This window comes from Eptesicus fuscus, chromosome 13 (genome assembly GCF_027574615.1).
Source record: "Eptesicus fuscus isolate TK198812 chromosome 13, DD_ASM_mEF_20220401, whole genome shotgun sequence".
In the NCBI taxonomy this organism is placed as follows: domain Eukaryota; kingdom Metazoa; phylum Chordata; class Mammalia; order Chiroptera; family Vespertilionidae; genus Eptesicus; species Eptesicus fuscus.
In genome coordinates this window covers 79,749,261-79,772,438 of record NC_072485.1, presented here as the reverse complement: position 1 = coordinate 79,772,438, position 23,178 = coordinate 79,749,261, and the positions used below count along the sequence as shown (strand labels likewise).

General features: G+C 53.5%; 4 protein-coding genes across 5 annotated transcripts; 2 read left to right on the top strand and 2 right to left on the bottom strand.

The window, feature by feature from the left end:
• Positions 1 to 5,047: 5,047 nt before the first annotated feature.
• Positions 5,048 to 8,318, bottom strand: CDCA5 (cell division cycle associated 5). Its single transcript, XM_054724594.1, has 6 exons — positions 8,177 to 8,318; positions 7,933 to 8,027; positions 7,770 to 7,835; positions 7,655 to 7,690; positions 6,556 to 6,975; positions 5,048 to 6,364 (listed from the first exon to the last, which is right to left on the bottom strand). The coding sequence occupies exons 1-6, from the start codon at positions 8,220 to 8,222 to the stop codon at positions 6,284 to 6,286; spliced, it is 744 nt and encodes a 247-aa protein (XP_054580569.1). The 5' UTR covers positions 8,223 to 8,318; the 3' UTR covers positions 5,048 to 6,283.
• A 107-nt stretch (positions 8,319 to 8,425) lies between these two features.
• On the top strand, positions 8,426 to 13,688 carry ZFPL1 (zinc finger protein like 1). Of its 2 annotated transcripts, none has more exons than XM_054724593.1 (8): positions 8,426 to 8,584; positions 8,915 to 9,024; positions 9,327 to 9,438; positions 11,665 to 11,858; positions 11,955 to 12,027; positions 12,101 to 12,244; positions 12,476 to 12,599; positions 13,093 to 13,688. In XM_054724593.1, the coding sequence occupies exons 2-8, from the start codon at positions 8,923 to 8,925 to the stop codon at positions 13,277 to 13,279; spliced, it is 936 nt and encodes a 311-aa protein (XP_054580568.1). In that variant the 5' UTR covers positions 8,426 to 8,584; positions 8,915 to 8,922; the 3' UTR covers positions 13,280 to 13,688. The 2 variants fall into 2 exon arrangements, with proteins under 2 accessions (XP_054580568.1, XP_027991740.1); XM_028135939.2 differs by having other exon boundaries at positions 8,528 to 8,601.
• On the bottom strand, positions 13,593 to 21,211 carry TMEM262 (transmembrane protein 262). The gene is made up of 4 exons (XM_008159101.3): positions 21,180 to 21,211; positions 13,949 to 14,123; positions 13,753 to 13,852; positions 13,593 to 13,677 (listed from the first exon to the last, which is right to left on the bottom strand). Exons 1-4 carry the CDS (start codon positions 21,194 to 21,196, stop codon positions 13,601 to 13,603), a joined length of 369 nt encoding a protein of 122 aa, XP_008157323.2. The 5' UTR covers positions 21,197 to 21,211; the 3' UTR covers positions 13,593 to 13,600.
• VPS51 (VPS51 subunit of GARP complex) lies at positions 16,685 to 23,028 on the top strand. The gene is made up of 10 exons (XM_008159102.3): positions 16,685 to 17,012; positions 17,499 to 17,628; positions 19,170 to 19,316; positions 19,397 to 19,616; positions 19,732 to 20,449; positions 20,790 to 21,005; positions 21,208 to 21,426; positions 21,831 to 21,952; positions 22,046 to 22,133; positions 22,643 to 23,028. The coding sequence occupies exons 1-10, from the start codon at positions 16,788 to 16,790 to the stop codon at positions 22,901 to 22,903; spliced, it is 2,346 nt and encodes a 781-aa protein (XP_008157324.1). The 5' UTR covers positions 16,685 to 16,787; the 3' UTR covers positions 22,904 to 23,028.
• The last annotated feature ends 150 nt before the right edge of the window (positions 23,029 to 23,178 follow it).

Sequence of the window (23,178 nt, the reverse complement as noted above, 5' to 3'; positions counted from 1 at the left end):
GCTAGTTAAGTTTCATTGCCAGATAAACAAAGAACAATTTTTGTGTAAGCATGTCCCATGCAGCCAGCTCACTTATAGAGACTGAGACACTGGGCAGCCAAAACCCACTAACCATCATTATGATTCTGCATGGACAATGGAAAGTCACCAAAGGGTATTTTTCAAAAAAATTATTGTGACAAAATACATAACATAAAATTTACCATTTTAACCACTTTTAAGTGTACAGTTCATTGGCATTAAGTACATTCACATTGCCATGCAGCCATCACCACCATTGATTTTCCCAAACTGAAACGCTATACTCATTCCATTTAATAAAAGCCCAGCGACCAAGGCAGAATGATCGACCAGTCGCTATGATGTACACTGACCACCAGGGGGCAGACGCTCAACTGACTGGGAGCAGCTGTTCCCACAGCGGGCCAATCTCCCCAGGTCACGTTCCCCACCAGTGCATGAATCCTGTGCACCGGGCCTCTAGTTAAATAATAATCCATTCGCCCTCCTCCATCCCCTGGCAACCACCATCATTCTACTTCTGTCTCTATGAGTTTGACTGCTTCCAGTATTTCTTATTAGTGGAATCATATAATATTTATCCTTTTGTGTATAGCCCATTACATTTATCATCGTGTTTTCAAGGTTCATCCATGTTGTAGCATGTATCAGAATTTCATTCCTGGGGGGACGAGGACAAATATGTGATACCTTAATCAATAAAGAAATTTAAAATAAATAAATAAATAAAAAATAAAATAAAATAAAAGAATTTCATTCCTTTTGAAATTGATAGAGCTGAATAATATTCCATTGTACCTACATACTGTATTTTGTTTATCCATTCATCCATCAATGGATATTTATGGTGTTTCCACCTTTTTTGTCTATTGTGAGCCATGCTATGAACATGGATGTACAAATATTTCTTCAAGACCCTACTTCCAATTCTTTTGGGTATTACACCCAGAAATGGAATTGTATCAAAAGGCTTTAAGCAGCCCTAGCTGGTTTGGCTCAGTGGATAGAGCAGCGGTTACCAACCTTTCGGACCTCACGGACCACCAGTGGTCCACTGACCACTGTTTGGCGACCGCTGGGATAGAACGTCAGCCTGCGGACTGAAGGGTCCCAGGTTTGATTCCAGTCAAGGGCGCATGCCCGGGTTGTGGGCTCAATCCCCAGTAGGGGACATGCAGGAGGCAGCTGATCAATGATTCTCTTATCATTGATGTTTCTCTCTCTTTCCCCTCCCCTTTCTCTCTGAAATTAATAAAAAAAAAGTGTGTGTGTATATATATATATATATGTATGTATTTTTAAAAAGGCTTTAAGCAGGGGAAAAACAACACCATATTTTCTCTTGGAAACTGATTCAGGCCGCAGTATAGTTTGAAGAGCTACTAGGCCAGGGCAGTGATTTTCAGCTGGTGTGCCATGGCACACTGGTGAGGCACAAGAGACACACTGATGTGCTGCAAGAACTTTTAAAACATGCAACACATGACTATTTAGTCAGGGCATTGACCTCAACTTAGATTGTCAAATTTAAAAAATGGCCCAATGTTGTCCAGTAGTTGAGTATCGATCTATAAACCAGGTCACTGGTTCGATTCCTGGTCAGATCACATGCCTGGGTTGTGGGCTTGATTCCCAATTGGGGCGGGGGGGGGGGGGGAGCATGCAGGAGGCAGTGATGAATGATTCTCTCTCATCATTGATGTTTCTATCTCCTCTGAAATTAATAAAAATATCGATATATTTTTTTTTTTGTTAAATATATCTTTACTGATTTCAGAGAGGGGGAGGGAAAGAGAGATAGAAACATCAATGATGAGAGAAACTCATTGATCGGCTGCCTCCTGCATGCCCCCTACCAGGGACTGAGACTGCAACCCAGGCATGTGCCCTTGACAAGAATCAAACCTGGGACCCTTCAGTCTGCAGGCCGGCGCTCTATCCACTGAGCCAAACTGGCTAGGGCTAAAATATATACATTTTTAAAAACACAGCCCTGGCCGGTTTGGCTCAGTGGATAGAGCGCCGGCCTGCAGACTGAAGGGTCCCAGGTTTGATTCCTGTCAAGGGCACATGCCTGGGTTGCAGGCTCAGTCCCTGGTAGGGGATGTACAGGAGGCAGCTGATCGGTTTCTCTCACATCGATGTTTCTAACTCTCTATCCCTCTCCCTTTCGCTCTGGAAAAAAATTAATAAAAATATATTTTAAAAAAATAATAATAAATAAATAAAAACACAAAAACATTGACAACAATCACCCTGGCCAGTGTTTCTCATCGGCTCTCAAACTGAAAAGTTGCAGGTTTTGTGGTAAGGGGCACAACCTGGATTCTGATTTGATCCCCAGCCCTAGTCAGGGAGTGTGCAGGAGGCAATGAATCAATGTGCCTCACATTGATCTTTCTCTCTCCACTACCTCCCTCCCGTCCACTCTCTAAAGAAACAATAAAAAAATATATCCTTGAGTGAGGATTAACAAAAACAAAAAAAACCAACAGAATAGCTGTCTGTGTGAATGAATCAAAATTACACTTTTTTTTGTCAGATCGGCAAGGAATTTATTTTTTGGTGTGCTGCAGAATTTTAGTAATTAATTTAGGTGTGTCATGAGATGAAAAAGATTGAAAATCACTAGGCCAAGGCAATTGTCCAGTAGCCGTGGGGATGGAGGGATGTTGAGATTGGGCTGAAGGGATGGGGTGAGGGAGAGTGTGGAGCTGCAGATGACCCCCAATGGCCTGGCTTGTGTGATTGGGTCAGCCCGAGGTGATGCTAATGATGTAGGGAGCACAGGAAGAGGCAAGCTGATGGATAAGCTAAGTTCGAGGTAACTTCTGAGTTGAGATAGTTCTAGAATATAGTTCTAGATTCTGGTTTGAAGTTCAGAAGAGATATATGGGTGGGAGAGAAAGACTGGCCAATCTTGGGCAACAAGGTGGCCTAGAGAGCTTGAGGTCAAGCAGATTGAAAAGAGGGTCCAGAAACTGATGAACAAAAACAGAGACAGAGAAGCATTGATCAGACCATCAAACCTCAGAGGGAAGGTGGGGGCAAGGGGGAGAGATCAACCAAAGACTTGTATGCATGCACAGAAGCCTAGCCAATGGACACAGACACCAGGGGGGCGAGGGCATGAGTGGGGGGTGAAGGGGGCAATGGGGAGATAAGGATACATATGTAATACCTTAATCAATAAAGAAAAGGAAAAAAAGAGGGTCCAGGACTGAACCTAGGTGTCCTGACATTTCAGTGGAAGCAAAGAAAGGGGCCAGCAGTGTCATGGCCCCAAGAAGGGTGCTCTTGGCCCAGGGTGCAGAGGCCTGAGCTGTAGCATTGCGGATTATGTGGTCACTGAGCAGTAAGTGAGTGAGGGCACCTAGAGTACATGGGACAGAAGCAGCAAGCAATTTCCTAACATTTTTTTCAAGGAGCTTAACCTCAAAAGGAATAATAGTAGTAGCTAAAAGGAGAGGCTGATCAAAACTTTTTTTGGGTCAGGGTGGTTGTTTCTAATAAAATGAACATAAGCCTGTTTAGGACTTGTAGGTGAGAGGCACAAGGGCTCAGATGACAGACTTGGATCAAAAGCCAAAGTGGAAAGCTTGGCCTTGAAAAAAGGGACCTGCTTTCCTCTGGGTAAAGAGGTAGAAGGGAGGTGTGGGGAGGCTGTAAAAACTTAAGAATTGAACGGGGGGAGGGGGTTGAGGACAAATATGTGATACCTTAATCAATAAAGTAATTTAAAAAAAAAATACTACTTATAAAAAAAAAAAAACTTAAGAATTGAAAGGTCTTGATTTGCTCGGTCTAGGAGGCAAGGACAAATGTAGAGACCTGACAAGACTGGTTTGTGTCACCCACGTGCAAATGCATGGATACCTGACTAGTTCCCCGGGGGCTTCTGCACCAGGCTGGGCCAGCGTGAGGAGCGAGCTCCTGGGGACGGGGGATAGGGAAACAAGGGCTTGACTCAGGATGGGAGGGTTTGTTCCCAGGCTCTGGACTAGGGGTCCTCAAACTTTTTAAACAGGGGGCCAGTTCACTGTCCCTCAGACCGTTGGAGGGCTGGACTATAGTTTAAAAAAAAAAAAAAACATACTATGAACAAATTCCTATGCACACTGCACATATTTTGAAGTAAAAAAACAAAACGGCAAAAACACCTGCATGTGGCCCCCGGGCCGTAGTTTGAGGACGCCTGCTCTGGATTAAGCTTTTAGCAGCCTTATCCTGGAACTCCCCTTCAGGCAGGTAGCCCAGCCTTGGAAGAATGGTGTGAGCAACTGGACAGAAAGATATGGAGGATGGGGTCAACCCTGTGACACAGCCTAAAGGCTTAGCTTCCTGGGCCTCAAACCCTCAGCACTGCCTTTGACCCAATGAAAGAAACACAATCTCGGAACAGACAAATTCTTCAACCAGGTTTATTAAAAAAAAAAAAAAAAAAAAATTCCCTTAAACTCCACATTCTTAGTTTTTCAGGGAGAGAAGTTTGCAGCAATAACATCATCATCTGGCTACTCCTGATTCTACAGGACTAAAACAATTCTCAGGCGTCCTGCCCACCAGCCAGTGAGGAGAAGGTTTCTTCAGGTGTGGTCCAGCTCAAGGACATCTGGCCCACCCTGACAAAGGGGCTTGCTTGTAAGACCTGACAAAGCACAAAGCGTGGAACAGGTAGTCTGGGACTCCCGGGCCTTGTGAAGAGCTTCATCAGTGCCGTGCAGGTAACTGAACAAGCAGATCTTCCCTGACACTCTGCTATTCACTAGCCTCTACTTCCACAAACCTGTAAGTGTGCAAAGGTTCAACACGTGGGGAATGGAGCAAAGTGTGGTTGGGCAGCCTTTGAAAGCACACCTTTTACCAGCATGAGAAGAGAAATGGTGGGAGCGGGCTTCCTTGAAGACAGGAAGGTGATCTTTCTCTGCCCCCTAGCTCAACTCCTAGCACCTGCCTCAGGCAGTGTCCTCCTGTGACAGGGCACTAAGGAAGCTAAAGGTTAACACTGCTATCGACCCCTGCCCCTGCCCCTTCTGGAACGTGAGAAAAGCTTCCTAGAACTTTACATGTGTAGCTGCAAAATGCCAGCGGGACTAAGACTGCTTAACCTATATGTGTAGCTGCAAAATGCCAGTGGGACTAGGACTGCTTAACCTATGTTTTTGTTCTAGAGCTGAACAGACTGTGAACTTTAGTTTGTAAGAAACAGATGTGCATGACAAGAGGGGTCACCTCCTGCCATGGGCCCCTTCCCAGCCGAGCCTCAGGTTCTATAGAGGCTGGAACCTGTGGTACCTGTTGCCACACCCCCAAATTCACCCTTTGCCCTATGCGGCCAGCACTCCAGCGGCCTTGTTTTTAACCAAATACCTCAACAGCAGAACACAGAAATATGAAATACAGCTTCTAAGGAGCAAACGCCTATGGTCCGAAGCCAACTACGGCTTTCCCACTCTCCTTCTAAACCCGATTCTACTGCCTGCGTGTCCAGCTTCTTCCTCACAGACAGAACCGTCCCAAATCCACAAATTCTCTCCTGGACCATCTAGAGAATCTAAGGAAACCCAAGCCTTTTTACATAGATGGAACCAAGCCACCAACAGAAGGCAACTCAGGAGAGAAAGCCTGAGGCTGCTCTGGCTGCGGGTGCCTGTTTCTTTTCTTTTTAAATATACTTTTACTGACTTCAGAGAGAAAAGGAGGTAGAGAGAGATAGAAACATCAACGATGAGAATCACTGATCGGCTGCCTCCTGCACGCCCCACACTGGAAATTGAACACGCAACCCAGACATGTGCCTCGACCAGGAATCAAACCGTGTCCTCCTGGTTCATTGGTCGATGCTCAACCACTGAACCACACGGGCTGGGCTGGGGATGCATTTCTGTTGGGGCTGGCACAGGGCAGCCACATTCCGCAACAGTAGAGATGCTCTCACCCACAATCCTCAGCCCTGTAACCTCCTCCTGCTGGGCCAGTGACTCTCCCTCCCAAGTCTGTAGCCCAACTGGAAACTGGCCAGGACACTGCAGGAAGTAGGGAGGAGATGGTGGGTCACTGACTATAGCCAGGACACCGGCCAGGCGAACCCTATTTCCTACAGCTGCCACCGCACAAACACTCAAGGGCAGACCTCACGTGCAGCAACAGCACATGCACAGGTAACAAGGCCAGGGAAGGGGACCCCAAGTGTCTGTTGCACAGGAAGAAGAGGCTATGTACAGGGGGAAGGAAGTCTGGCTAGGTGCACCCCCGTTTCATCTCATTCAACCAGGAGATCAAACTGCTCAGCAGCTTCAAACTCAGCATTCATGGCTGCAGCCCACTCATCCAGCTCCGATTTCTGAGGGAAGAGAAATGGGAGGCAGGTGAGTGGGGAAGAGGACATGTTGTCTGGAGCATGTCTACCCACACCCTGCACGCAGGTGCTATCTTTCCCCCAAAACAACCAGAACTGAGCCCCAGCCCTTCACGTGTCCTGGCATCTCCCAGTATGTCTGCGTGACCGCAGAGGCAGGCCCCTGCCCCACTCACCAGGATCTCTGGCACCTTCTTCTTCTTCTTTTTCTCTTTCACGGGTGGGGAAATTCCAGGGAGAGTCGTGTCTGGGACCCAAGGATTCCCAGGGACCCTGGGGACCTCGGTTAACTTTGAACACACCAAAGGTGAGACTCCAGCCAGGTCTTCTGTCCCCAGAAGCCTCTCGAAGCCAAAGCAGGATGGGCGGCCTGGGGTGGAGGTGGAGGCGCAGTGAAGGGGGTCCAGCCGGCTGTAGGATCGCCTGACTTTCTTGGACATGTCCAAGTCTCTGGTGTCCAGGTCTCCATCACTGGAGTTTGGTTCAACATCTGGAGTGTGCACAGGAGTGGCAGGGACAATAAATTTCTCGAAGAGGTCCTCCTTAGTAGGCTCCTTGGTAGGAGGATTGTTTTCTTTCTCCAAGGAAAACGCAATCTACCAGGACAGAAGAGAGAATGCCTCCCTGTTACTCGGCTATATTACTTCCAGGAAGCCGGAGGAGATTTAGGGTGGAAGGAAAGATCCACTGGACATACATGTTTAAAAGGAAAAGAGGAGACAGGTTGGGTGAGAAATCAAGCTAAGATAGATGTGGGGAAGGGGAGAAAAGAACAAGTGGGCATTGATTCTGAGGAGTGTGGTTTTGTGCCTCTTTTAAAAGGACTCACCACCGCCTACCGGTGCTGCCAGCTCTGTCTCCAAAATGTGACCGGGGAGTAAAACAGAGCAGTACAGCAGGGAATAAAACAGAAAACCCCTGTCTCCATGGAGCATTCTAGTGGAGGAAAATAGATAATACGTGGGGGAGGTGGGTGGGTGGGTGGGAAGAGAGCAACCAAAGATCTTGTATGCATAACCCATGGACACAGACAATAGAGTGGTGAAGGCCTAGGTGGGGGGTGGGCTAGAAGGAAAACGGTAGAGGATACCAGGGTATCAAGACCTAGTAAGTCTACAGGAGGAAGCAAGACTGGCAATGCATGCAGATATGGAAAGACAAACTTTCAAAATACTGCAAACAGCACCCTAAGCAGATGTGAGCAGACACCATGCCCCTTCCCAGCTCTACAATGTCCTGGATTCCACGCAGCAAAGCAGATGAAAATGAACTCACCCTAGGGCTCCTTCGAGGCGAGTGCACAGATGGGATCTGTGGAGACAACACTAGTTGATCACATAGCCAGCCCCCAATTTTGCTCCCCACCCACAACCCCTCTCTCAGGCCTCACCTTTACAGTATGAGCCACAATCTTCTTCAAGACGATGGGCTTTCTGACTGGAGTCGCACGAGGCGCCTGGAGAGGAGGGGGTGACCATGAGCTCTATCCTAGCCCAGGGGTCTCCTGGGAAGGAGGCGCCTCTGTGGAAGGACCTGAGGAATCCCGGGCTCACCTTCGGGCAGATTTCAGGGAGGATGTTGGGAAGATCAGAGCCTGATTTCCGCTGAGACCTCCGCAGAGACTGAGTAGGAAGTGAGGCCCTCGGCCCTGGAAAAGAGACAGAAGGTTCCCAAACAGGCCCGTCGGGGGCGCCTTCCCGGTCCGAGCCTCTTCTGGCGGTTGGGGGAGGGCCTCCCTCACGAAACTGCGTCCCTCAAACACTTGGGCCCCATCTCTCCCGCGCGCCCTCCGCTCACCGGAGCCCTGGGCGGCCCCGCCGGACCGCGTTCGCCTCTCGGACATATCTTGGCCTCGACCTTCGCCGCGCCGCCACCGCAGGTGGTGGGGCTCGCGCCAACCGTAAGGCTCCTTCGAAGCAGAAACGTTCGAACTACCCGCCTCACCCGTGAGGAAGCGGAAGTGACGCAAGGCGGGAGGGGGAAAGAGGGTCCGCTCTCCGCCCGGCACCACGTAAAGCGTCTCGGGGGCGGGGCCAGTGGCGTGCTTGCGTCATCGGCACGCGCCGCACCCGGAAGAGACGTGGCAGCGGAGGGATAGTCGGGGCGGCCGGAGCTGGAAAGAGCTGAGCCGGAGGTCGACGGGGCGCGGTGTCTACCCCTCGGACCAGCGCTCCCGCTCATCGGGACCGGTGCCGCGGTGCTTCAGTAACACTGAGAGAGGGGTCTGTGGAGAAAGTGGGGGCGGGGCTTGGAGGGGTGGGACCCAGGAGGGGCCCCTGGGGGCGGGGCCGGTGGTATCTGAGGGACGCTGATGGAGGAGCCTGGCCGGGGCGGGGTTCAGGAGGAATGAGGGGGGTCTTTGGAGGACGGATTTATGCTGGGGGCGTGGTCCGGAGTGAAGAGGGGCGCTGGGCCGAAAATTGGGGCTGGCACCAATATGAGAGTGTCTAGGGGAGTAGAAACGAACTTGGCTGGTGAGTGCCTAGTGGCGGCCACCAGAACCTGGCTCCCTACCAACTCAGGCCCCTTCTTCAGGGTGGACCATGGGGCTTTGCAAGTGCCCCAAGAGGAAGGTGACAAACCTATTCTGCTTCGAACACCGGGTCAACGTCTGCGAGCACTGCCTGGTAGCCAATCACGCCAAGGTGGGGCCTTCAAAAGAGCGGCTGAGCAGGGCACTGGGAGGGCAGGTAGTATTGGCTACTTCCAAATCCATGAAGGGCCAGGCGCTAGAATGGAAGATCCACGAGGGCCAGGACTTCATTTATTTGATTCGTTGCTATGCCCCTAGCCCTTAAGATATAATCTGGCACACAGTATGTGCTCAGTAAATGTTTATTGATTGAACAAATGTAAGAAGTCTTTGCGATGAGAGATAGACCATTGGGTCTTGGGTAGCTGGGTTGTGGAGCCCCTGCTCAGTTGTGACCTCTCTCTCCCACTCCAGTGCATCGTACAGTCTTACCTGCAGTGGCTCCAAGATAGCGACTACAGCTCCAATTGCCGCCTGTGCAACACACCCCTGGCCTCGCGGGAGACGACCCGTCTTGTCTGTTATGGTGAGTCCTGGGGGTTTCAGGACAGGCCCGTCTTGGTGGCTGGTTTCCACGCCCTCCGAAAACAGCAGGACAGTGAGACTGCCTAGCTAAGGAGGTTGGAGCCCGAGTTCCCAGTCTTGCTAGGTTACATACATGTTGTGTTAACTCAGGCAAGTCATTTTCCAATCCTAGGCCTCAGTGTCTTTCCCTAAAAATTGAAGCTGCTAGCCCTCCAATCTTTTTTTTTTTTTAATTTCTTTATTGATTAAGGTGTCACATATTTGTCCTCATCCCCCCATTCCCATCTCACACCCCTCCCCACGGATGCCCCAACCCCCTGTTGAACTTAACCATTGGATAGGCTCATATGCATGCACACAAGTCCTTTGGTTGATCTCTGCCCCCTCCCCCCACCTTCCCCTATCCTCCCTCTGAGGCCCAATAGTCCGATCGATGCCTCCTTGTTTCTGGTTCTGTTCTTGTTCCTCAATCTATGTTGTTCATCATTTCCCCTAGATGAGCGAGATCATGTGTCACTAGAGATATACTTATAAGAATTGAATGTGAGACGAGCAATAATAGTTATGCTGACAGGCAAATGAATCAGTCTGTAGTGAGTTTCTCTCTGGACCAACAGTTCTTTAGAGACCCAATTTCAATGTCCACCAGTTCCTTATGTGTACATGTCAGCACTGACCCCTCAGCTCTGGATGGTGGACAAATGGTGGTGACAGAAGTCCGACTCCCTCTTAGCCCTCCAATCTTGAGGGTTGAGGGAAAATCAGTCAAACGTGTGGGTGTGTTTGTGTCTGTGAGCAGTAGCTGACCAGACCAGGCATGAGCTGAAAGCATGGGGCTTTCAGGCATTCAAGATTCATTACTGAGCCCTGGCCATTTTTGCTCAGTGATTAGAGTGTTGGTTTGAGAACTGAAGGATCTTGGGTTCGATTCCCAGTCAAGGGCATGTACCTTGGTTGCAGGTTTGATCCCAGACCCTGGTTGGGGTGCATACGGGAGGCAACCAATCAATGTGTCTCTTTTTTAAAAATATGTATATATATATTTATTGATTTCAGAGAGGAAGGGAGAGGGAAAGAGCGATAGAAACATCAATGATGAGAGAGGATCATTGATTGGCTGCCTCCTGCACACCCCCTACTGGGGATCAAGCCCACAGCCCCAGGCATGTGCCCTTGACTGGAATTGAACCTGGGACCCTTCGTCCACAGGCCAACGCTCTATCCACTGAGCCAAACCAGCTAGGGCTCAATGTGTCTTTCACATCAATGTTTCTCTCTCTCCCCCCCCCCTCCTCCCTCCCTTTCACCCTCTTAAAAATCCTCAGGTGGGGATTAAGAAAAAAGATTAATTACTGATTCCAAGATTGAATAGAGAAGAAAGGAGTTTCCCACAGTAAAGTCTGCTGAAAGAAGTCAGCAGACATGTCATGACATTGACCTGACTCTGCTCTAAGAGTCTTAGTTCCACTTTTTTTGTTGTTAATCCTCATCCAAGGATTTTTTTCCATTGATTTTTAGAGAGTGGAGGGGGAGAGACAGAGAGAGAGAAACATCAATGTGAGAGAGACATATCAGTTGGTCTTAGTTCCACTTTTTGAAGGAGCTAGTGCAAAAGAGTGAACTCTACTAAAGTTTTTCAGTGTCAGGATGTGGATATATGTGCATGAATTTTATGTGCATGTGTCTTTACATAAGTGTTAGTGTGTTCATTAGTACTTATAGGTGAGTGGGTAAATGTGTGTGAACATGACTACAAATGTGTTGTGGGGTTGCAGGAGAATGTGTGGGTGAGGGTGCTCAAGTGTTAGCCAACAAGTGCATGTATAGATGTGTATGTGTGAGTTGGCATTTGTGTTTATGCATATGTAAGCCTATGTATATTTGTGCCCATAGGTGTGTACAAGCACACGTGTGCCTCTGTGTGTGTCTAGGAAGCTTTTCTGAAACTGTTCTTGATTGGCAAATTCTTCCCACCCACCCCCACCCCCCAGTGGGCTGGGGAGCTTTGTAGCATCTGTTTTGACTTAGTGAGATGGTGGTAGCCAATAAGGCTGAAGGCTTAGAGAACACTGATGAAATGGACCTAGGGTGAGGATGGGAAGGAGGCGGCTCTGGGCTACACGTGTATGAGTGTAGATCCCTGCAAGGGGCTGGGGGCTGTTGCTGGGCGAGAGGCCTAAGTGCCTTCTTCCTCATGCCTCTTCTCTGCTGTTTCCTGGGCCTTAAGATCTCTTCCATTGGGCCTGCCTCAATGAACGTGCTGCCCAGCTACCCCGAAATACAGCACCTGCTGGCTACCAGTGTCCCAGCTGCAGTGGCCCCATCTTCCCCCCAAGCAACCTGGTGGGTCCTGTGGCCTCTGTGCTGAGAGAGAAGCTGACCACGGTCAACTGGGCCCGGGCAGGACTGGGCCTTCCTCTGGTGAGAGTCCCTCTGTCTGTCTGTCCATCTGTCTTGGGCCAAATAAGTGAGTGGGGACAGCACTGAGCAGCTGGTGAGACAGGTTCCTTCCTCCAGATCGATGAGGTGGTGAGCCCAGAGCCCGAGCCCCTCAACACTTCGGACTTCTCTGACTGGTCCAGCTTTAATGGTGAGTGGTGGTCTCCACCTACTGTTGGGGCCCTGGACTCCCTGCTCTGCTGACAGCTGTCTTCCTGCCACAGCCAGTACCCCTGCACAAGAAGAGATAGCCAGCACTTCTACTGCCCCAGCCTTCTACAGCCAAGTCCCCCGGCCCCCCGCGACTCCCAACCGACCTGAGCAGCACACAGTGATCCACATGGGCAGTTCTGAGCCCTTGACTCACGGTGAGCCAGGGGATTGCCTGGGCCAGGGGAGTGGAGTGGGGTGGAGGGAGCTCAGGGCCCCAGAGACCCACCGGAGGGACCCTTCCTCACTCCAAGCACAGACGTTACCTACCCACAATTCTGAGACATAATGTCAGGCTTCGAAGGGCCAAGATCTCCTACTCTCCCCTCTCCCCCTGCTGTGGGGCAGTTTCCCTGAGCCTGTGAATGCTCGTGCCTCTGCCCCTGCAGCCTCGGCCCCAAGAAAGGTGTATGACACACGGGATGATGATCGGGCACCAGGCCTCCACAGGGATTGCGATGATGACAAGTACCGTCGCCGGCCTGCCCTGGGCTGGCTGGCCCAGCTGCTCAGGTACACAGGGTTATGATGCCAGGAAGGGGGAGGAAAGGAAGTGAGAGCCAGAGGCCCCGGGCACAACGATTTCGTGACAAAAGGGGCCTGACCTGGGTACCCAGGTGTTGGGCTGTGTAGAGGCTTCAGCTTGACAAGGAAAGTCTTCGGTCTGCCCTCTCGGGCTGTCCCTTGGCCTTATATATGAGGTTTGGACTCAGGCTCTTTGAGGTCCCTTCCTGCTTCCACACCATCCGATCTATGACTGTCCCCATGCCTGGCACATTCCCGTTTCCAGAACCGTCACTGCCTCAGCTGGTTCAAGCTGCACAGTCACCCTTGTAGTGGGCAGGGACAGGGATGATCTTCCCCATGGCACACTTGAGGAACTGAGTGAGGCTCAGGAATGGTGGCGCTGGGGCCAGAAGATGAGTGTCATGATCAGGGCTCTTCTCCAGGCCACAGGGCCACCAGGGACTTGGGGCCTGATCTGACTTTCCCCTCGTCTCCCCAGGAGCCGGGACGGGTCTCGTAAACGGCCGCTGACCCTGCTCCAGCGGGCGGGGCTGCTGCTGCTGCTGGGACTGCTGGGCTTCCTGGCCCTTCTTGCCCTCATGTCTCGCCTGGGCCGGGCTGCAGCTGACAATGATCCCAACCTGGACCCACTCATGAACCCTCACATCCGTGTGGGTCCCTCCTGAGCCCTTGCTTGTGGCTGGGCCAGCCTAGGACCTGGGGCCTTGAAAAGGGGAGATGGGCAGGTCTGCGGGCCCTTTCGCTGCTCCTCTTTCTCAAGTCTGAGACACTAAGATCCCAGACCCAAAGCCGAGTCCACTAGAGTGGCTGTAGGCTGGGCCTGGGGTCCCTGCAGATCAAGTGTCTGTCTTGACCTGCTTCCCCTGGGTCTCTGGCCTCCCATCCCCAACCCATGAAGGAGCTGACAGGTGGAAATAAATGGCAGACTTTATTAAAATTCCCAAAGCCTCCTTTTCCTTCCCCCTTCTCAACCCAATCCCCAAGCCTCAGTGGCTCTCCTCCCGGTACTGCATGGCCAGAAACTCCAGGGACAGGCGGTTGAAGAACATGGCTGTGTTGAGCACTGAGCGGAGGAGAGAGCCCCCATCAGCTCCCTGCCACTTTTCAGGGTTCCAAAGGTCCCCATTCCCTCACTCACTCAGGATGACCAGGGCAAAGCACCGAGCAATCTTGTAATCTTCCATCTCAGCGTAGAGTGACCCCATGGCGGCCCAGCAGATGCTGATCACCTTGGAGAACTGTAGGCCCCATCCAGTGGGAGAGTGACCCTCTGGCACAACTGGGGTTTCCATCAGTCCCTGGGCTTCCCCCAACCAGCCCCTGCCCTCACCTACCATCAGGACAACTGTGTAGCGGAAGCTCATGCGGTCGTAGTGGTAGGTGAAGCAGAAGTTGTACACGTCGCTGGCAAAGATGAGCAGGTGTATAAAGAAGAGCAGCATTGCAGCCATGGTGAGCACCATGCCTTTCGGGAAGAATAGCATCGCAATACGGTCCCGCCACCGCATCCTGGTAGCAGCACAGACGGAGGTCAGTAGAGCTTGAGCGAGCAGACAACACCCAGGAAGAGCAGCTGACCCCTCTGCTTCTAGAGTGCGCTGTGTCAAATAGCAGTGGGATTCTAGAACCAGGAGGACATTTAGGAGACAAGATTCTAGAACACAGGCTGGTTCCAGCCAATAGAGGAGTGTTTCATGGGTCGCCAGGGGAGCTCTGAATTGTGGAGGGGTGGTGGGCTAAAGGTACAGATCAGTAGGTCTTGTTGTGTTGAAGGGACAGCGTCTCCACATCATCCCACCTCTATACTTTGCATGTCTTCTCACCGAGTCCTCTCAACATTTCCACTGAGGAGTTAGTGTGGGCATACTACAGATGAAGAACTGCAGCTCAGGAAAGTGTGTGTGTGTGTGTGTGGGGGGGGTCCCAATGAGGGGAGGCCTGGGCTCACAAGCTCCAGGTATTTGCTTCAACACCTACCAGAAGAACTAAGGGAAGGGGAGGGACCACAGATTCCCATGGCTGCCCTGGGACCTTCCCCATGCCCTCCTTAGATGTGGCCCTACGAAAAACTGGCTTTTCAATCCTCTCCCCAGATGTTCAAGGACATGATCTGACCAGCTTCCCCCTCTGCCACCTTCCTGTGCTCAGAGCATTTTCACACCCATTGTCTCTCATTTCAAGAGTCCCATGAGAAAGCTGGGGCTGATGGCATAAATCCTATTTTACACAGGAATCCGGGGTACAGGGAGGGATTGTCAGCTCAAGCTTTCACAGCCAATGAGTGAGAGAGTCAGTACTGAGACCAAGATCTAATTCTACCTGTGGCTGTGGGATGAGAAGGGACAGTTAGAAGCCAAGAAGAAAACATTTCCTCCCTACATGTAAGAGAAAAAAACTCGCCTGACCAGCGTGGCTCAGTGGTTGAGCATCGGCCTAGGAACCAGGAAGTCAAGGGTTCGATTCCACATATGCCTGGGTTGTGGACTCAGCCCCTAGTGGGGGAGTGCAGGTGGCAGCCAATCAATGATTCTCTCTTATCATTGATGTTTCTGTCTCTTCCTCTCCCTTCCTCTCTGAAATCAATAAAAATATTTTTTTAAAAAAACCTCCAAGCCCTAACCAGTTTGGCTCAGTGGATAGAGCGTCGGCCTGCAGACTGTAAGGTCCCAGGTTCGGTTCCAGTCAAGGGCATGTACCTTGGTTGCGGGCACATCCCCAGTAGGAGTTGTGCAGGAGGCAGCTGATCGATGTTTCTCATTGATGTTTCTAACTCTCTATCCCTCTCTTCCTCTCTGTAAAAAATCAATAAAATATATTTCTAAAAAACACACACAAAACTCCAAGACTGTCAACAAAATAGGCCTGAAAAATGGCCAGAAATGGTGTAAAGGGACATGTAAGTTCCCAGCAACGAAAGTTGAAAAGGAAGGATTTAATGTTGAACTTGTCCACCCCCATTGCCACCTGCCTGTCTGCCTGGGACATTAGGACCCAGGTCAGGTCATGGCCCAAAGTCTTCCGCCTCCAATGGGTAGGGTTAGAGCCTGACCTCACCATCCATGCTTGCCGCCCAGACTCATTAATCACAACATCCCCTCAGAGCTCCCTCCTGACACATTAAAGGGGTGATGTCCCAATGCCCAGCCATGGTCCCACTGTTGAAACAATTGTTTGCACCTCAGTTCTCCTTTGACTACAAATAAACATTTATATATTAGGGCTCCTAGCTCAATGCCATTTAAAATATAAATCTGCTTTTGTTTATTTTAGAGAGAGGAACATCAATTGGCTGCCTCTTTCATGTTCCCTACTGGGGATCAAGCCGGAAAACTGGACATATGTGCTGACTGGGAATTGAACCGACAGCCTCTCAGTGCATGGGATGATGCTATACCAACAGAGCGTCCTCCCCTGCACCAAAAGGTCACCAGTTCCATTCAAACTCGGCATGTCTCGATTTGAACTCCTAGTCATCCCCTGTCCTCTTGAGCTCTTCATCTTGGTGAACCGGCACCTTTACCCAAGTCAGAAACCTGAGAATTATGGTCAAGTCTCCACTCAACCCCTCACTCAGCACATCCTATCAGTCACTTAGGAGCTGCTGAGTCTGTCTTCTAAACACGGTATATTTAAGTGCACCAGAACTCCTTGGGGACTTTTTTTTTTTTTTAAAGGAGCTAGGTCTGGGGGAAGCCCAGTCTTAAAACACACCACAGGGAATTCTGATGCACGCCAGAGAACCAGGCTTCCAGAGGCTGCACTAGAGGCACCGTGTGGCGTACGGTATGTGCATTTAATTCTCACAACTCCCCTGTGAAGAATGTACCCCAATTTTAGGAATAGGGGTGGCAATGGAACCCAGGCAGTGGCAGGAGGCCAGGCACAAGCTCTCTGATTCTACAGAAAGCAGGTCCTTGTCTTCGGGGTGGGGGGGAGAGCGGGGGAGCAGGGTTGGGAGCCACTACCTGCCTTCCCTCCACCTGAGAAGCTGGCGGAACCAAGGGCTCTCGGAACCTCTTCGCTCGAGGAGGAAAGAGGCGGGGGAACTCTAATCTCGAAGGACCCAGGACGGCGGAGGAACGTTTCTCCTGAAGGACTACCTCGTTTCAACAACTTTATGATTCCCGGAAGTGCCTCCTCCCAGCCTCACTCCGGTGGGCTGCAGTTGGCGCGATGGCGGCTGCAGCCGCTGGGCCTGGCCCGGGGTCTGGCCCTGGGGACTCCCCGGAGGGGCCCGAGGCCGAGGCTCCGGAGCGTCGCAGGAAGGCGCACGGGATGCTGAAGCTTTACTATGGCCTCTCGGAGGGGGAGGCGGCGGGGCGCACCCCGGGGTCGGACCCCCTGGACCCGACAGATCTCAACGGGGCGCACTTCGACCCGGAAGTGTATCTGGACAAGGTAAGTTTATGCGGGGCGGGGGGGGGGGGGGGGAAGGGGAGGGAACCAGGCCCCGATATATTGCACCCCCAGAACATGCCCCCGACTCTGTTACGGAGGTGAAAGAAGCAGGGGCTCGTAAAGGGAAGACGACCCTCGGCCAGGCAGCTGGGACAAAGCTGGAGTCTAAGGGGGCGTGGGCGGGTTTGGCCTGGAGTCTGAGGTCCCCTGATGTTTTGACAGGCCCCGGGGAGTGGGCGTGGCCCCGCCGCTGACAGGCTCTGGACTGGGCCTTGGATGAATCTCAGGATTTCAAAAGCTGACAAACCCCAAATGTGGTTCCCCAAACCTAGTAACTCCTGAGCTATGCCACTTATAGACTCCGTTTCGGATTCCTGATAGGGATGGGAAAAGGGTTTTCTTGCACCGAAAGCCTTCCAGTTAGGGGCAAGGGTTGGGGACACGAGTACCCTCTGACCTGAGCACTAAACACCCCATTTCCTCCAGTTGCGTAGAGAGTGCCCCCTGGCTCAGCTGATGGACAGTGAGACGGACATGGTGCGGCAGATCCGGGCTCTAGACAGCGACATGCAGACCCTGGTCTATGAGAACTACAACAAATTCATCTCAGCCACAGGTGATTCCCACTGGGACACGCCCCTCTCCGTCCCACCTCCCCCAGTTCCTTCCCTGAGTTGGGAGAGCTACCAGGGGATTTAGAAGGAGGAGATCCAAATTCCAGCTCTGCCATTAACCCACTCTCACCTCTCTCTGTCAGAGCTTCTGTGGTCAGATGACTGTAGAGGTAATAGCTGCTCTCAGAGTGTTGTTTTGAGGACCAAAGGGGGAGGAAGGAGAAAATGAAGTTAATTTATCTAATGTACTTGGAATACCTGGCACTAAGGATGCCTTAGTAAGGATGCCTTTCATTAGTGGGAGCTTTCTTCTCTGGTTCCGGTCTGTCTTGAGGATGGGCTTGCCTCTACCTTCCTTCCTTCCTTCCTTCTTTCCTTCATCCCTTCCTTAATTCCAAGAAAGGAAGGGAGAGGGATAGAGAGATAGAAACATTGATGAGAGAGGAACATCATCAATAATCGGCTGCCTCCTGCATGGCCCCGACTGGGGAAACCAGGAATCAAAGCGGCAACCTCTTGGTTCCTGGGTCAATGTTCAACCACTGAGTCACACCGGCCAGGGCCCTTTCATCTTTTTAATTAAGCAAAGAAACAGAAAATGTATGATATGAAGGGACGCAAAGATGCCGTGGCTGGCTAGCTCTGTTGGTTAGAGGGTCTTTCCAATATGCCAAGGTTGCATGGCCAATCCCTGGTCAGGGGAGGCAGTTCTTGCTGAGGACAAGGGGAGGGTGGCACAGATGAGGCAGAATGGATGGCATTGAGGCGGTCAGAGAACAGAGACTCAAGGATGTCCCCCAGGCTCACCTATAGGGGTGTTTGAGTCCACAAGGAGGTGACTGATCAGGGACCGAGAGGCACGGAAAGAGGACACAAGGACAGCAACGGGGGAGGGGGATAGTTTGATGGCGTGGTCTTCAAAGAAGCAGGGGTCTTGCAGGGAGGGGGAGTGGAACCTGTCTGAAAGCGTTAAGGGGCCAGCCCTGAGGTGCCTGGGTGTGAAGGCCGAACAGCCTCCTTGGCCAGGTTTCTGTCGGACAAAAGGGAAAGACCCTTCTGAAAAGATTGGCCGTGTTCTGGAAGGCGGGTAAAAGGGTTTGGGAAGTCTGAAGGAGATAAAGCTGAACAGGTATTTATTGTCTCCCCAGTGCCAGGCAGTGCCCTGGGCACAGAGGATGCCCCTGGGAAAGAGCAGACAGGTCTCCGCAGGTGCCCTGTGCCCTCCTTTGGCTCTGGGCATCTCCCGAGGGCAGAAACTGAGCTGCCTTCCCACTGCCCCAGGGCTAGGGACACACACGGGGTGCCGGGAAACACCTGCTGCGCTGGCATAATACCCCTCCCCCACTCACTGTGACCCAGCACCATGGCAGCCCGCTCACACCAGACACCCACGCAGCCCTCGGTGCCTCAGGGCAGTGTGGGCTCAGGCCTTTGGGAAGAGGGCGTGGGTGAGAGCACCTGCGCTGTGTCCTCAGGCTGAGTGCTGGCCTGGCACTGCGCCCCTCCATCTCCTTTTCCCTCTTCTGCGCCCTTGCCCTCGCAGACACCATTCGGAAGATGAAGAATGATTTCCGGAAGATGGAGGATGAGATGGACCGGCTGGCCACCAACATGGCGGTGATCACAGACTTCAGCGCGCGCATCAGTGCCACACTGCAGGACCGCCACGAGCGCATCACCAAGCTGGCAGGTGGGCCCTGCCCCAGTGAAGGTGCTAAAGTGGGCCGCCCTCGGGGCTTTGAGGCTGACACCACCTGCCCTCGCCCCCAGGGGTCCACGCTCTGCTTCGGAAGCTGCAGTTCCTCTTCGAGCTGCCCTCGCGCCTCACCAAGTGCGTGGAGCTGGGCGCCTACGGGCAGGCGGTGCGCTACCAGGGCCGTGCGCGAGCCGTGCTGCAGCAGTACCAGCACCTGCCCTCGTTCCGTGCCATCCAGGATGACTGCCAGGTCATCACAGCTCGCCTGGCCCAGCAGCTACGGCAGCGCTTCAGGTGTGGCCTCTGGGCCCCCCTCCTACCCCTGCCCTGCACTTTCCCTTCTCCCCCAGTCCCCCCCCCCCCCCAAATTCTGACTTCTTGCTCTACCCTGCCATCTTCCTCCCGGTAGGGAGGGCGGCTCCGGTGCCCCTGAGCAGGCGGAGTGCGTGGAGCTGCTGCTGGCCCTGGGCGAGCCCGCAGAGGAGCTGTGTGAGGAGTTCCTGGCACATGCCCGAGGGCGGCTGGAGGAAGAGCTGAGAAGCCTGGAGGCAGAGCTGGGGCCCTCCCCTCCTGCCCCTGATGTGTTAGAATTTACCGACCATGGAGGCAGCGGCTTTGTGGGTGGCCTCTGCCAGGTGGCCGCAGCTTATCAGGAGCTGTTTGCGGCCCAGGGCCCAGCAGGTGCGGAGAAGCTGGCAGCCTTTGCCCAGGAGCTGGGCGGCTGCTACTTTGCCCTGGTGGAGAGGCGGCTGGCGCAGGAGCAAGGTGGCAGCGACAACTCGCTGCTGGTGCGGGCACTAGACCGCTTCCACCGGCGCTTGCGAGCACCTGGGGCTCTGCTTGCTGCTGCTGGGCTGGCCGACGCTGCCACGGAGATCGTGGAGCGCGTGGCCCGGGAGCGCCTGGGCCACCACCTGCAGGGCCTGCGGGCGGCCTTCCTGGGCTGCCTAACCGATGTGCGGCAGGCGCTGGCTGCACCTCGCTTGGCTGGGAAGGAAGGCCCTGGCCTGGCCGAGTTGCTGGCCAATGTGGCCAGCTCCATCCTGAGCCACATCAAGGCCTCGCTGGCTGCTGTACACCTCTTCACCGCCAAGGAGGTGTCTTTCTCCAACAAGCCCTACTTCCGGGTATGGCCTGCCCCTGGGCACTTTCTTTTTTTTTTCCTGGGCATTCTTTTATTCATTCTGCAGATTGGTAGCTACCCAGGTACTCTAGATGTGGTTTCAGGCTGTCATGAGGAATACTGGCAGAGCCTGGAGGGATGGGGAAGGGTGTGAGGGCATCTGCAAGCTGGGTCCCCAGTGCTGGTCCCTTCCCTAAGCAGAGCAGCTGCTCTGGGGCACTGGAATGCAGGATGAAGCTGTCCCTTGGTGAAGGGCCAGGGCGTTTAGGGTTCCAGCAGAGGATCACTAGCAGCGCCCGCCTGGAAGAGGGGACCTGCTGTATGTCCGCCCTTCCTCCTCACAGGGCGAGTTCTGCAGCCAGGGTGTCCGTGAGGGCCTCATTGTGGGTTTCATCCGGTCCATGTGCCAGACGGCTCAGAGCTTCTGTGACAGCCCTGGGGAGAAGGGGGGTGCCACGCCGCCCGCCCTGCTCCTGCTCCTCTCCCGCCTCTGCCTGGACTATGAGACGGCCACCATCTCCTACATTCTCACCCTCACTGATGAACAGTTTCTGGTGCAGGTGAACTCCCAGCTCATGGCAGGGTAGGGGATGGTGGTGCTGGGAAAGCAGGAGGCCAGGCAGTGCCCTCATGGTCAGGCCAGCTGCCTGTGCCCAACCCAACCTCCCCCATGCCCAGCCTGTGCCCAGCTCCTGGTTGGCAGTGCCCCCTGAGCTTCCCCCAGCACCCACTACCTTTTTGTCCTCTGCATCCCTGGCTCAGGACCAGTCTCCAGTGACACCTGTGAGCACACTGTGTGCAGAGGCCAGGGAGACGGCACGGCGGCTGCTGACCCACTATGTGAAGGTGCAGGGCCTGGTCATATCACAGATGTTGCGCAAGAGCGTGGAGACGCGGGACTGGCTCAGTACCCTGGAGCCCCGGAACGTGCGCGCTGTCATGAAGCGGGTGGTGGAGGACACGACGGCTATTGACGTGCAGGTGCTGGCAGGGGAGCCCTGAAGGTGCAGGGCGAGGGGGTGCTGGGAAACACCCTCCGAGGGTAAGACTGCAGGGGCCAGGCAGTGCCTGCATCCATGGCCTCATTCCTCCTCAGCCCAGGTTGTGGCATCATCACCCCCATTCCTTCCAAGAGGCCGAGTCACCCAGAAAATAAGGGCCTCAGTATCGTTGTGTCCACCTTTACCCCACTCCACTACTTCCGTAAATAGTGACTGGGTAACAGTGAGGTTCCAAGCCTGGACTGCCTGTGATTCTTGTAACAAATGTGACTTGTAGTAAATTAGTGTGTAGCTTAGGGCATCCTTAGCCCTTGCCCAGGGCGCCTGGTGAGCTGGAGGTCCCCTGTACTCTGGCCTCTTTGCAGTGTCTCCTTCCACCACCAGGTGGGGCTCCTGTACGAAGAGGGTGTTCGCAAGGCCCAGAGCAGTGACTCCAGCAAGAGGACCTTCTCGGTGTACAGCAGCTCCCGGCAGCAGGGACGCTATGCACCCAGCTATACACCCAGGTCTGCTGGTCAGACTGGCCCCTGGGGGGATGGACAGAGGTTAACGGGTGCAGGGTGGGCTCTGAATGCTTGTCCCCACCTCCCCCCATCCAGTGCCCCAATGGACACCAACCTCTTGAGCAACATCCAGAAGCTGTTCTCTGAGCGTATTGATGTGTTCAGCCCTGTTGAGTTCAACAAGGTTTGAAGTCACCAGTGACCCCCCTCCCAGGGTCCCCACACTGGCTCAGGGAGCCCTTAGCATTCTGTCCCCCCCAGTCTTTCTCCGAGGGGTGTTTCCGGGAATGAGTATCCAGAGCCCACCATCACCATCCCATGGCCCTTTGCCCCGACCTTGGTGTGCTCCCAGCCGGGGTGTGGGTGCTGATCTAGTGTGTCTGGCTCTTGTGCTGTTTCCCACAGCAGTCCTGGGTCCTCCCCAGGGTTCCTGTTCACACCCTGGTCTCAGCCCCGCCCAGCCCGCACTCAGGGACATGGTGTTCTTCTGACTCAGTAAACCCCCCTCCCCTTGTCATTGCTGACCCCCATCTCTGCCTGTGATTGCTGGGCACTCCCTGTCCGTTTCCCTCCCTCCCTGGGCTTTCCATGCCATCACAGCTACTGGCCTCTTATTGTCTCCCTGGCCCTAACGTGGGTGCCCTTCCCCAACACCTGCTGTCGGGAGCTGCATCCCCGTGTCCCTTCCCGCAGGTGTCGGTGCTGACGGGCATCATCAAGATCAGCCTGAAGACGCTGCTGGAGTGTGTGCGGCTGCGCACCTTTGGGCGCTTTGGGCTGCAGCAGGTGCAGGTGGACTGCCACTTTCTGCAGCTCTACCTGTGGCGCTTCGTGGCCGACGAGGAGCTTGTGCACCTGCTGCTGGACGAGGTGGTGGCCTCCGCTGCCCTGCGATGCCCGGACCCGGTGCCCATGGAGCCCAGTGTCGTAGAGGTCATCTGCGAGCGCGGCTAGGCCCGGCCATGGTCATGCACCGGCTTGCCAGCTGCCCCAACCCGCGCATCCCTGGACCTCCAGCCCCCCTGGCCCTTCCCCTCTTACCTCAAGACCCGCAAAATAAAGATGTGCTGTCTCCTCCCTCTCGCTTGCAGGGGCGGGACTTGAGGGGTGGAGTTGTGAGGCTGAGGCTTACGACAGCCTCTGGGGTGCTTGCGTCGGACTCGCCCCCAAGAGCCGATTGGCTGATGTGCTGGGCCCAGGATGGGCCGGGGGCGGGCCCGTTTAAAGAC